We start from the raw sequence: 14,217 nt of genomic DNA, 5'->3' as shown, positions 1-14,217 counted from the left end.
TCAGACCAAAACATGCATAATTTTAAAATAAGTATACATATTGCTCGCTTCTCTCAGAATTCAAAAATACCTATACGACTATACCTACCTGATATATTAAAAAAAGATCTCGGCAGTCATGGCGAGTTTGTCACGTTATTTATAAGTACCTAATTACGTTATCATAATTATAGTTTAATTCATCTTGTTATTTTGTTTTCAATTTAAACGATAACAATTCTATGCAACTATCAATAATTTTATACTCTCGATGCTTATTATGAGCTGAAAATGATTCTCATTTAATAGGTACTTAAACGTACTATTTTACATGTGCTTACCTACATCTGTCTATCGTCATCAAGTGATTTTTTTGAACATGGTTTATAAAGTTGCTTATCTTATCTGTACTGTGCGCTAGTATGAATTTAAGTTGTCGTTCGCAGTAAAATTACCATTTAAGACTCGAGTGTTTTGTGGTTCTTAAAAACTCGTCGTGTTCAACTTAAAAGTTGATGAATGCATTAGGAGGTTACTAATACGGTCAGTCGTATGTGAAAAATTGTGTTATGCATAGTTATTAAACGTTTAAGTGTTTCAAAAAAACCTACATAACTATACATTTTTTACCATAAAATACCTGTCATGGATCGTAATAATTCAAAACCCGTACCGAGGGTAAGCACACCACCACCGCCGTATGACGAAGGCCCAGGAATTTATCCAGGAAGTTTGATGTACTCTAATGATCACCTGACGCAACAGCAACATTTTACACCCGAGTTTATAATAATAGAATCAAGTATGTGTTTTACGAGTTTCTAAAATGTAACTGATACAAAGAAAATTGATTAGAACCTACATTATCAATAATACATTATCATTGTGTATAGCCTGAATAGTATTGGAAATACTTTCAAATGTTGAAAATAAATTATTAAACTGTTTTCGATAAATTAATTTGCAGAAGATTTAATTTGTTTTGTTAATTAGGCTTGTCACACTGTAAATCAAACAATTTCTGTATTAAAAACGGTCAGTACCTATCTGTAAGCTTTGTTAAAAAAAGGATTTTATTTGCACGCTTTTTTTAATAAGCCAAACGTACCTATGCGTTTGGAGATTTTGATGGAAGAAGTGGTGGACATACGGGACACCTACTTCCATCAAGTCAATATGTCACAAATGTTTAGACGTTTAGTCAAATCACTTTTACTTATATTGTATTTATCAAAATATACAGACTTTTAATATATTTTTATTTTCTATGACATAAACAAATAATCAATGGAAATTCGAGTGTATCATTATAGTATCTTTTTATAGCATAATTGAGTAAGTTAAAAACGGACTCGCACGTGTACGATAATTATAATACCCAATGTGGATTTCGAAAATTAATTTTTGCGGTCGAATGAAAAACTGATGGCTATAATAATAATAATATTGTGTGTGTATTATTTCTAGCTTTGGGTCCAAAACCAGTCCATATGTTTTGTCCGACGTGCCACAATTATATAATTACAGAAACCGATGAATCGCCGTCAAACGAAGCATTCTTATGTTGCATGCTAATATTTATTGTAGGGTATGTACATAATAATACACTAAAATATTATGTGATTTAACTCGTTTGTTCTAATGTCAGTTATTTTATAGTGATTCAGATTTGTTTGTGCACCAACGTTCCGTATATTATTACCCATACTATGATATGACATAAAATATATATTTTACAAGTATTCAATGTGATCTTGTTTGTAGCAAAACTATTTTCATTATAATTTATAGTTTAAAATTAATATTGTATTGCCATTTATGGAACAAGTGGGTGGGTACTACCATGTTTCTGTAATAGTTTGTGAGTTGTCCGACTTTTTGAGTGCTCTTTAGGTTTTTTGTTCAGTTTTGTAGCTTTAACATTTTGAATAATGATGTACAGTACACTTGTAATATTATTAGACTGTTGCTATTGATGACTCTGTAAGTATGATTGTTGGTTAAAGTTTTTTTTGTTACTTACTATATTTTGTTAAATATTATGCCTGTAGTGCGTGTACTCAATTTTAATCTGATTACATTATACATTGCCTACAACTTGCGTGTGTGAAGATTGCACTTTTATATAATATCTGGACCATGGAGAGTGATTTGAATGTTGAGTTTGTTATTTTAATAATTTCATAATCAGTTCAGCATATTTAATTATTTGCAGCTAATTTTCAAAAATATCATTGTAAAATTTAAATAAATAGATAGGTACACAGAACAATATTATAGAATACAAATGATTTTTTACTTTTAGATTTGGTAATTTGTAATAGCTTATACACAATATACCTAGACTTATGTTTAATAATATTCAGTACTTATTCACAGTTAGTAATATCAATTTTTTTCTCGCATATTTTTATTTTTATAATTTCTCAGGCATTATTATACAAAGATTTTTTTTGAAGACTGGTTTGAGAAAAGTGATTTTATATTTAAATAAAAAAAAATATTTATTTCATACACCAGAAATCAATTTTAATTTATTAAGTCATATTTTAATGTGTTTGGAAAAAATGATAAGCCATGTTGAAGTTAATTAGCAATAAGTTATCAAAAGTTATAACACATTACAAATACTATAATAAAAAAAGCTTATTATTATATCTGATTAAAAGCGGAATTAAGTATCTTTAATCTTGTGTATAAATATTAAACTTAGGTTCTGTGTTCTTTGTTTGGAATTAAGATTTTAATACTTTATGTTTATGATAAGAGAGCTGAGAAAAATAGAATTAAACAAGTCACATTATTAGAACTTAAAAGTTTTATTTGAGCTGAATACAATCTTAAGTAAGTATAAAAATATAATAGACATAAAAAAAAACACAAAAATTATACAACATAACTAAAACGCAAATACAGTCTTAGTGTTTACTAAATATGTTTAGTGGCGTTCAGTTGTTGTCAAAGCAGAATAATATGTAATACATATATATTTATTCATTCTTTGAAGTAGTTTTGGTTTCTGAAAAGACCGATTGAGCTATTTGTTTTACGATATTGTGTTTTTGTTTTTGTCTGTAAATATGCTGTACTGTACACTATACTGTATAATATAATGGCCTTATTATTGTCTTAAAGAAACATATTTCAATTTTTGTATTTATATTAACAAATTTCTTTAATAGATCTTTGGTACTCGATAGTTGTATTGTCTTATACTATTGTATGAGAAGTAAAATGCTGTACAGTTGGTGTAATATCGTGACTACTATGTAATATGATATATTGTAATTTTGAAGAAAATATTACAAGCACCGCAATCCGAACTCAACACAAAAAAAAAAATAAACAATATTATTTTAACCTAGGGTTCCTATTAACAATAAGTGAGGTGGCTCTGTTTGGAAATTATATAGAACGAAAGACTGTGAGATATTTTGCCACAACACTATAGTATATACATACTTCTGATGTCCACTTTTTTTAATGTATTTTGATATTACTTTATGAAAATATTAGTAAGTTAATGTTATTTTACATAGTCCGTTATTAGGTTATGCTAGAACATAATATTATTTATTGATAACTAAATATAATTTTGGATTTAACAAGTAAAAATATATTAATATCGAACATACTCAGGTACATCTATTGACTATTGTAATGATCTGCGAGGTTCCATGAATTCAAAACATGTATATCACAAATGAAATAGTTGTGTACTAACACCTCATATATATTTCAACTTTAAAGTACCCACCTTACACATACCATATTACTATGGTTCGATTTTGTTATTTTAATATAACTGAGTAGATTTCCATTTAAATAAAACCCATTGATATAAACTATTCAATCATAAACTAATATAACCAAAAAAACGAGTAAATAAGTGAGTTTGTTTTAGTGTGGAAGAGAAGTGGTCTTTTGGCCTTCCTGGGTCCATCCATAATTTTAGGTACTCGTATAGTTACATATATAAATTATTCTTTGATAATTTAACTTCCATCAAATACTGAAGTCTTGTTAAAGTACCTAATATCTTATCACTACTTAAATATGTGCAACCATAATTAAACTTACTAAAAATAATTGTTTTTTAAACTTTTACAACTTTTTAATTGTATGTTTCAGGTGTACATTATGTTCATGTCTACCGTTCTTTATTAAATCCTTCCAACAAGTTGACCACAGATGTCCTCAGTGTGCGTCTTTCTTAGGAACGTATAAGCCATAAAAATGACGATACATATTAAATGTATGAACTATGGTTAATAACTCAACATACAGCTATTTCAAACATATTGATAATTTTTTGGTTCTATCCCAACTTTCAAGTGTATAGAACTTTAAGGTGTACAATTATTAGTTGCTTATGGTATTTGAAAATTGAAATAGAGATGTTTAAAATTAAAAAAAATATTAACTATAGATAGTTATAATTACCATAATATAATATGTAACAGTTTATCTTATAATTATACTATTATCATTGCATTGGTGATTTGTCCAATTTTTATCAATTTAATATTTATAATTTGTATATTATTTTTATTATTTTATTTTTAATAAAAAAGGCTATACTCCTTGTGATAATATATTTTGAACAGATCTAATGTTTACATTAATAAGTAATAACAAAAAAAATTCTCAAGGGTTATACATAGAGAAGAACAATAGTATGTAGGTTTATAATAATAATTGTACTAATCAGCTTTGTAACTGCTAGAAGCTAAAAATTCATAGTTTTCAAAATGTATCTATATTTCATAGACTTTCTCTAGTCACCCTTTAAGGCGTCTTAAACGCAATTGATGCCATACATTTTTAATTGAATAATAATTCAACTTGCTACTGCCCAAAGTTTCGTTGACGGATGTCCTCTTTTCAACAAGCCACCAATCAAGTATCTCCATGGCACTTGATTTACACTTTCATAAATGTGAGCTTAATATAGATTTTGTGATGTTGATAATAAGTGTTGAAAAAAGTATTTCACAGTATAATATTAGAGTCTTAGTAATGGAAATTATTTTTCCGAGTTAAATAAAAAGTTGTCTAATTAGTTGCTTATAATAATTTGGCAAACACAAAGTGTTGAGAAAAACACTTGCTTATTATAATACACTAAAATTGATTTTCGATGTAAAAAACTTATCATAATTATTATTTAAAAAAATTGAGGTTCAAATAGAAGTGCTTATTATATAGTCATATCTAAAAAATTGCTATAACTCATAGGAGTTGATTCTGGTTTAGTTAATGCTGCAGCAGAGTTTTGGTTTTTAAGTTTGATTTTTGTCACAACGCGTTTCTGAAACATTAAAGAAAACAATGTACCTATATTATAATATTATGTAGAACGACTTATATTTTATGTACTTCAGTGTCTATTCAAAAATACGAACTCGACAATATTTTTTTAAAGAAAACCTCATGAGATTAAACATAATAAATACTTTAAATATATTTTATTATTCATCATACTATTATAATTTGTATTATATTTTGAAGCCATTGAATAAAAGTCAGCGACTTTTACTAAAGTGATATTGTACTTATTCTTGAGTTTCATTATATATTTATTTTTACGAGGATTGTCACGTAAGATTAGTAGCTTAAGAGTACCCTCAATCAAATTGTTGCTACTGAATGATTGTAATCGGAAGGTCATAATAAAATTACAACTTCCTTATATAAGTATTTATTTTTTTAAAAACCAAACCCTTTGTCTAAAATGTCATTAAAACAAAACACAGAGGCTTATGTTTAAAAATGATAAGCTAACACTTTATTTTGTTGATCAGACGAGGTTAAAAAAATAATTAATTTGTTAAAATAAAGGATTTCTTGTGATTAAAAGTTTGATTGTGAAAAGGAGAACTACTTGTCTAGGTATTTTAACTCCACAGATATTCACTTGAATTATATTTAAACTACTCTAACTTTCCATGTTTTCGTGAACGCAATTTTTTCTATAAGGTTACAAAAAAAAAAATTGAAATCTTAAATCACACCCCAGTTTATTTTTAAATAATGAGTTAAAAATGATTACCAGTTCATAATATTTGTTTTTAAATTCGTTTAAGTCTTTCTTCGTTCTCTCCAAGTCAAACATGCACTCTTTTGTTGTCTGTTGACTGATAATTAACTCTCCGGATAAGCTCTGAATACATTTGTTTAATGTAAAAAATAATTAAACCATGATTGAACCGCATCACTTAAACCGACTTTACCCTCATTTTGTCGTCTTTTTTTAATAGAGTTCTTTTGATATCGTTCATCTCTCTGAATATATCTCTGCCTGGTAGCTTAATGAATTCGTCTTTCAGTTTTTCGTACCTAGTCTGCATCTCTTGGACTTGCAAATCCTTGTCGAATACTCTGGTGCATTGTTCGAGTAACCGTTTTTGAAGGATTTTCACTTTGGCAGCCGTCTCGTAAGCCGGTGGATCAGTGTTCTGGACGATAACAGTATAATATATTAATGTTTATTGTCATAAATGAAATTATTTAACACTATTACGGCGTGGCGTGGTGCCACGGGGATCCCGGTGCACTATTTGTGACAGATGACAATTATTTTGAACTGCTGCAAATAATATTATACATTTCCGTGTCTGCGAGCACAGGCGTTTTGAAATAATGTTTTGTCACCCTAGTCACAGCAGGTTATGACGAGTGTGTATAGTTGTAACCGATATAGGTATAATATTTTAGCGCCATTTTGTATTGTGTAGTATTTTGGTGACGTAACGAAATTGTCACAAATAGATTTACAATATAAATCGATAATAGTTATATGAAATAAACACTTATTATAATCTAAATCTCGTTTTATTCAGGACGTCCTGTGTCGAGAGAACACGAGCCTGTGCAGAAATCAAAATTCATCGATCCTCACCATATTATGATAATTTAGCTGCAGTATTGTCCATAATTTCGCCTATCGGTTTCCAAAGTGTGAGCAAGAATTATATTTTACGGCTCATATTCTTGGGGTAAATGTATCAAACGGTAGGGGCATTGTCATATCTGAAGCTCAAAAAATAGGTGGAGATTCGTTTTTTTTTTAATTCGACGTATCAGGATACAAAAAACTTCCGCTCCACGCCTTACATTAATTAACTACTTATATACATTTTTCTCTAAAATTCTGATAGGAGTGATAAATTTATCGATTTTATGAACATCTGGTTTTTAAAAATTTTATTTTGTTTCTCCGTATTCACGAAAAGTTGTCACAAAAATGATTCCATGTTCAACTTTGGGAGTGGTTTCTGGTTGCGCATTGAATCTAGTCGGCGCATTTGATATGTTAAAAAGTGAAATTTAAAATTCCCAGTAGTTTCTGCGTCGGGGATGATAAAAATTAAAAGTTAAATAGGTTCACAGGCAGTCTTAACTCAGAATCGTTTTTGATATATAGGTACAATGAATTATATCATTTAATTCAAATTTGACACATCCATTACCCACACGACATCTAATGCATAGCATACTTTTTAACCATTTTTTTATTGGAAAATTTTGGTTTTATTAATTTATTGATAATATTATAAAAAAAAAAAACAATTTCTAATTATCAAGATGGAGGGGAGGAGATCTACTCATCAATGGTTTAAGAAATGTCACTGGTACGTTATACTCGTAATATAATATTACTTTTAATATTCTCCAACGGTGTACGTTTGTGGGTTTGATTAACATGTCTTCTAGAGCCCGGCATTTCAAACGTTCTCGGTTCAGTTTTTGCTCATATTTAAGTACTTCGACTCTTATGTCATCTATTTCTGATAGGTTTTTCATCAACAAGTTTTTCTGAACGCTAAAAAGCAATAAAATAGGTAGTTTAGATACGTATTTGGTGTATAGACTTTCATTTTTACACACTCATGAATAACAATATATATACATATCCACAAAGCATTTATATATATACAGTTATTTTTCAATGTTTAGTAAAATAACAGTTTTATAAATTACTTTATATCTTTTATCTACCATGCGCACAGTGCTATACTGTAATAGACAATAGTACTGTATTAAATTGCGTTTGTTTAACTGTGTTGGCTTATTAGTAAAATTAATTTATCGTGCACTCTAGAATTGAAACATCGAGTGGATAATATGAATTATTATGTGCCTAGTTACTTATTGTATAATTATAATAATTTTGTTTATAGATCCAATCGTTTATATTTTTACGATGAAATAAAATTATTATTTTCATCGTAATGTCTAAGAATGTGAAGAAAAAAATCCTTTAAAAATCTTGTAAACAAAAAGTTTGGTGTCCTGAAAAGTCTTGTATTACTATTCAGAACAGACAATTATATTTTATTCGATAAAAAACGATTATGAGGAGAGTCGCGTTTCTAATAAGTAATAACGGTCACGATTTCGATAAAAATGTACATTTTTTATCGATTTTTTAATGCGTCTTATGAAACTGCTGGAAATCTCTGTTAAAATTCCAATTGATTTATGAGGTTACACAAACCGATGTCAGAAACATGAAACACGTTATAAAAATTATATTAACTGCTCCACCGCATCATTATGTTATAATCTAAAAGCAGAGTGAGAAAAAAATATACTGCGGTGATTAACACTCAAAAAAGATGTTAATCCCAAATTAAGCCGCTGAGTTTATTCCAAATTTATAATAGGGTTATAATACTGCAATCGATGAAAATCGTAAATTGGTAGTTTTAATATTTTTTATTTACCTATAGTAATCAAATAAATCAAATAAATTGCTTTTATAACGAGTTCATACATTTACCGAATCTTCTTATTTAAAAATGTATTTTTCGAAAAGAAAATATGTGAAAACAATAAACAGAAATATATTACCAACGGTCCAATACTGATTAGAATCTAAAACAAAAGTACTAATAGAGTAACAATTTAATCAATTAATCGATTTTATTTCAAGTATTAAGCACAATTTTTGTTCAATATAGTTCTCGCAAACTGTGATTATTGTAACAGGTTGCAATAATTTTTATATGGGCTTAGATAACTGAGAAAAACAATTTAAATAATTACGGAACTTATTTTTTTTGAAAATTATTTGTTTATCGAAATACGTCATCAATTAAAGCTTTGTTAATAAATTTAAATAACGTGCTATAAACAATTAAATTCAAGTAAATAATTAAAATAGTATCTAAAAGTTTAAAAATGACCAAACAGTTATTGATTTTAGGGTTAGGTAATTCGTTTTATTAAAAGAAAAGTAATATTATTTTTATTTATTGGCAGCTGCTGTCCCATTGGTTGGGTTGGGAAGTATTATTTGCATAGTATTTAATGTATGAATGCGGTATAAATAAAATGTTTTATTTTTAATTACTGGTGTGATGCTACCAATTTTTTGTGTTTAAAATTTTTTTTTTTATTAAAATATTTGTTTTATGCTTATAATTCGTATATATTTAATAGGTACATAATATATTATATAATTTGTTGAATAATTTATTTATTCAGGTATCCATTGTTAATTTCATATTCCATCACTCAAATTTCATTAATTTAATAATTTGTACTTGGGAAAATACGAGTATGTTTGGTCTTTATAATAATAAGCAATACAATCAATAAATAAGTCATATGACACATACCAGAAAAGAGAAGAGAATTACTATAACCAGACTTACTATAATATCAAATATCACATCATTAACTTCAATAGGAATACAATTATACAGCTTATAAGTAAAGTAGGTATACGCTCATTGTAAATAATAGAATACTATAAACTGTGTGAATAAAACTTTAAACCTAATGACAATAGATGCCGGTTTAGGTAATATTTATATCAATAATAAAAAAATAAATAATAGTTATCAATCGAATAATTATACGACTTATTAATTATGGTAGGTGTTAATGTAATTCGATAAATTGTTTCGTTTTGTTAAAGTGAACCTACAAATGAACGTTTTTCAAACTAATTCAAAACGATAATATTATGATAACTATGAACGTAACTTTTTTTTTTAAATAATCTGAATTTGTAATACATTCAAGTTGTGCGTTAAAATGTTAAATATTTGTGCTGGCTGTGCCAACAACCATAATATTGTCACACAGTTCCTATTTTTTTGTATATTTTTTATTGCAACTTTGCATGCGTCCAATTTAATAACCGTATAATTTAATTTTGACACTGAACAGTTATAAAGCTTGGCGTTAATTCGTGGCATTGGTGTGTTTTGATTAAATACTCGTTATTTAATCGGATAAAATACTATTACCTCAAACTCTTTACTTCCGATTTCAGCAATCTAATATCGTCAATCCTTTTATTATATTCCACTTCACCCTTGCCTAATGTTGTTCTTAATATGTCATTAGCATCTTTCTGTTTTAATAGCTCCTCGTTGCGTTTATTCATTTGATTTATGAGTTTGTTTTTGTCTTTGTTACCCTGTGTAAAATGTAAACTTTAACTACGTGAAAATGTATCATCAAGGTTAATGCATCGAAAACAATGTGCTTATTTATAATTTCAATGAGTTTCTGTCATTCGAGCCAAATAAAAAAAAAACCATTTCACCTACTTCATCATTCTGTTTCTGAAGTTTTTCTATTTTTTTCTGTAATAATTTCAATGTCATTATCATCGACTTTTCGTCTTCATTTTTCTTCTTTAATACATTTGACATTCCTTCCACTCGGGTCTCGTACTCGTCGATTTCTTGTTGACATTTCTGAAGTTCCTTTTCGGTTTGTTTTAATACTGTGAGACAAGTTATAGAGGATGATCCATAGTGAATACAGTTTAGTAGTGTACTCATAAGCCAACGTAGATTTACCTGTATCGTTTTTCGTCAATTGCACTTCTTTGTACGCGACGTATTCCTTTTGTTGTTCGAGTTGCTGTGAAATCATTTTTATTTTGTTTTTTATGTCTTCCATTTCATCCTGAAGACAAATAAAATTAATAATGAATTAATACTCCATTTATGCAAGTACAGACCTTAGCTTCAGTGAGATTTTTAGAAAACAGATTTCTTTCAGTTTTTATAGTGTGTAGGTCGTGATCTTGCTCTTTAAACTTGTCACTCCATTTGTTTACCTCTTTTTTTAATTCTTGTACTTCCACTTCTTTGTGATTTAATGTCACCGAATCTTCGTGAATTTTGTGCTTCAAATTTATTATTTCATGGTGTAACCTGTTCAATGAACATGATGTAAGTATTTTATAAAATCAAAAATATTATGATAACAAATATAAGCTATTAGATACTTTTCTTTATTTTTTTTCATTGTAATTATATCTAAATTTAATTTATCAATATATTTTTGTGCGTTGCTAAATTCTAGTTCTAAAACTCGAAATGCTGACTCTTTTATATTCATTTTTTCGATGTATGCGTTTATTTGTTCTAAAAAAAAAATCGTTACAGTAAAATAATACACTTGTATCGAATAATTATTTACCATTAACTTTTGTCATATTTTTTTCTAGCAATTTCTTTTCTCTTTCTGTTAATTCCAATACTTTTTTAAGTTTGATATTATCTTCTTGTAATGCATTTAAGTTACGTTCCAAAGTAGCAACATCATTTTCAGAGTTTTTTTTTTCCTCAGAAATTTTTTCAACCTCCTCCACGACTTCTTGTCGCTTTCTGACTGATGTTTCATGAGTAGCAATCAAACGTGTTAGTTCGGATTGAACTCTTAATAATTCATTTTCTTGATACTAATGTTGATTGAAAATCAAAACAAAGTGTAAATCAAACAGTTAAAGAAAAATATTGTACGAGGTTTATTGGATTAATGACAATATTAGCATACATTTATTTTATCTTGAAGTCTATTTATTTCTTTAACGCTCTCGGCCCTCAGTTCAGTTTTAATTTTTAATTCTCTAGTTAATTTCTTTATTTGTTTATCGTACGACGTATTTTTTGTGTTTAAGTTGTTATTTGTGATCTAAAGACAAAATGTATACATAGGTAATGTAAATTTAATGAAAACAGCTTTTTATTTTAGATTACTTTTAGGTCTTTTAATGTTTCGTTAAGTTTTTCTATATTGGATTCAGCCTTTTTGAAATTATTCTTGATGGTACCAAGTTCAGTTTTTATTTTTTCCATTTGATCACTGTCAGTTTTTATTCGGTCCTCTAATTTTTCTTTTGTTTTTATTTCTTTCACTAGATTGTTACTTTGAGCCTTAAAAATAATATACGAAATAATTAATTGCGAACCAATTAATGTAGATATATATATACTGTTTACTGTCACTTACAGCTAAATCGGCTTCCAGATCTCTGACATTATACTCGGCACTGTCTAGCTCTTTTTTCAACGACTCACAGAGATTATCTAGACGCTTGTTCTCCATGTCTATTTTAGTCAGTTCTCGCTTTGTTCTAGTCAACTCTAATTGGCTCGTATCACCTTGACCCATAGAAGAAAACCTGCCCAAATGTATAATAGAATTGTACAAATGAAACAAAAATGTACAAACTAAACTTACAAGCTTTCCTCTTCCATTTGTTTAGTTTTGGAATCCAGTTCGGTTTTTAAGGTCTTTATTTGTGCCAGTAAATTATCGTTGGATTCTTGAATTATTTGTTCTCGAAGATTAGAAGCGTCCAACATACGATGCGCAGAGCTTAATTCCTACAAAAGTATAAAATGTTTAATGATTATAAATTAATTACACAATCATTTGCGTATTGCAAAAAATTCATTTTAACTTCTTTTAGATTTTCCACTGTGTTTTGCTCCAATAAAATAGATTGTTTGATTTCTGGCATTAATTGCCTGTAATTGTCCATCACGCTCGTTAACGATTTTTTTTCCTCTATACATTTTACAGATTCTTCACCGAGTTTCTGAACAGCCGCCCACAGATGAGCGAGCGCTTCTGTGAGAGGCGGATCCGTAGCAAATTCAAGAGCCTATAAAATAAAATAAATTATTTAATGTTAAATTAAAAAAAATAAAAATAAATTTAATTTGATGTGATTATAATATATAATATTACTCACATGTTTGTATTCCGGTTTGGTTTTATTAGAGTTGCTTATTTCCATTGTACAAGTCTTACGAATGAGCTACGCTGTCGGTGTAAACAGGTCATTCTAAGTCTCGCAAGACATTTCGAAGTAGTCAAGGTTACGTGCTGTGTTGGCTTGATCGAATGTTTAAAAAAGTTTTAAATCTATTTCTCTACTTAAGCTTTAAATGGCATTCAACTGTACTGGGAAACATAGTGTCTTACATTTTAAACATTGACACTTTTGTAGGTAGTGACATTTTTTAAAATGTAAATTCTGGACTTGTAAACATCAGAGAAAATCATACATAAGACAGCCTATTTAATAAGTCGTATTTGCAATTAAGTTGAATACAACAGAAGCAGCCCAATGATAATGAACAATCTATTATTTTTTTAAAGAAAAATATTTTTTTACTGCTTCAATTTGGAAATACGATAACTTACCATTCTTGATAACACCACATTAATACACTGTTTGTTTAGCAAATGGCGTTATCCCCAGTTAAAATGGAAGTATTAGATATAAACTGTAAAAGCACTAAGGAAAATATACAAGCTCGAATTACCAGTTACAAAACTATGTTTGATATGATTGAGTAATTTATATAATTCAATATTGATACAAATCGGACGTTCAAATTTTATATTAAAACTGTTATTACTTAAAATAAAATAAACGTATACGGTATACATGTATATTCTATATAAGTACATAAAACCGATCCAGTTATCTACTTTTGAAATGTTATTAGTTTTAAATAATTAATATTAATTATATCTAAGAGTTAAAGTAGGTACATAAAATGTCTAAGATATTGTGTAAAGCTCTTGAAACTTAAGTGTAATTTTAGATGTTGTAGCTGGCGTCTGACATTTCCACTTCCGCTAAAAGCAACTTTTCTGTATTTTCTAATATCCTTTTCCACCAAGACTGATAACACTTAATTTATCTTTTCATCATTGTTAAATATTCAATTTTTTAAATGAAAATAAACACATATTCTGTTTCAAATAATTTATTATGCACGTATTTTTAAATTTAATTTTTTTAATACTTTAATTAGCCGATGGTATTGAAACGATATAAACTACGAATTTAGATTGAGTATATGAACGGATTACAATCGTATACTTCTTAAATTTAATTTTCAGTCAATAAACACATATTAATTTAACAAGAATATTTTATTTAAAAATTGTCAAATAAAACAACAA

At 27.9% G+C, this 14,217-nt stretch overlaps 2 protein-coding genes across 3 annotated transcripts; one reads left to right on the top strand and one right to left on the bottom strand.

The window, feature by feature from the left end:
• The first annotated feature begins 363 nt into the window (after positions 1–363).
• Positions 364–4,396, top strand: LOC111041905 (lipopolysaccharide-induced tumor necrosis factor-alpha factor-like). 2 transcript variants are annotated; one of them, XM_022326370.1, is made up of 3 exons: positions 364–781; positions 1,447–1,567; positions 1,639–1,726. In XM_022326370.1, exons 1-3 carry the CDS (start codon positions 625–627, stop codon positions 1,700–1,702), a joined length of 342 nt encoding a protein of 113 aa, XP_022182062.1. In that variant the 5' UTR covers positions 364–624; the 3' UTR covers positions 1,703–1,726. The 2 variants fall into 2 exon arrangements, with proteins under 2 accessions (XP_022182062.1, XP_022182053.1); XM_022326361.1 differs by lacking the exon at positions 1,639–1,726 and adding an exon at positions 4,111–4,396 and having other exon boundaries at positions 371–781.
• Positions 4,397–4,552: 156 nt separating this feature from the next.
• On the bottom strand, positions 4,553–13,660 carry LOC111041965 (cilia- and flagella-associated protein 58-like). Its single transcript, XM_022326435.1, has 16 exons — positions 12,992–13,660; positions 12,698–12,901; positions 12,475–12,620; positions 12,244–12,415; positions 11,991–12,167; positions 11,788–11,925; positions 11,431–11,692; positions 11,237–11,375; positions 10,967–11,162; positions 10,803–10,911; positions 10,548–10,726; positions 10,242–10,414; positions 7,642–7,804; positions 6,213–6,437; positions 6,032–6,142; positions 4,553–5,290 (listed from the first exon to the last, which is right to left on the bottom strand). Exons 1-16 carry the CDS (start codon positions 13,034–13,036, stop codon positions 5,180–5,182), a joined length of 2,550 nt encoding a protein of 849 aa, XP_022182127.1. The 5' UTR covers positions 13,037–13,660; the 3' UTR covers positions 4,553–5,179.
• Between the last annotated feature and the right edge of the window lie 557 nt (positions 13,661–14,217).

Source organism: Myzus persicae, unplaced genomic scaffold (genome assembly GCF_001856785.1).
Source record: "Myzus persicae strain clone G006 unplaced genomic scaffold, MPER_G0061.0, whole genome shotgun sequence".
NCBI lineage: Eukaryota > Metazoa > Arthropoda > Insecta > Hemiptera > Aphididae > Myzus > Myzus persicae.
The sequence above is the reverse complement of the archived record's forward strand: the minus strand, read 5'-3'. Positions and strand labels throughout refer to the sequence as shown.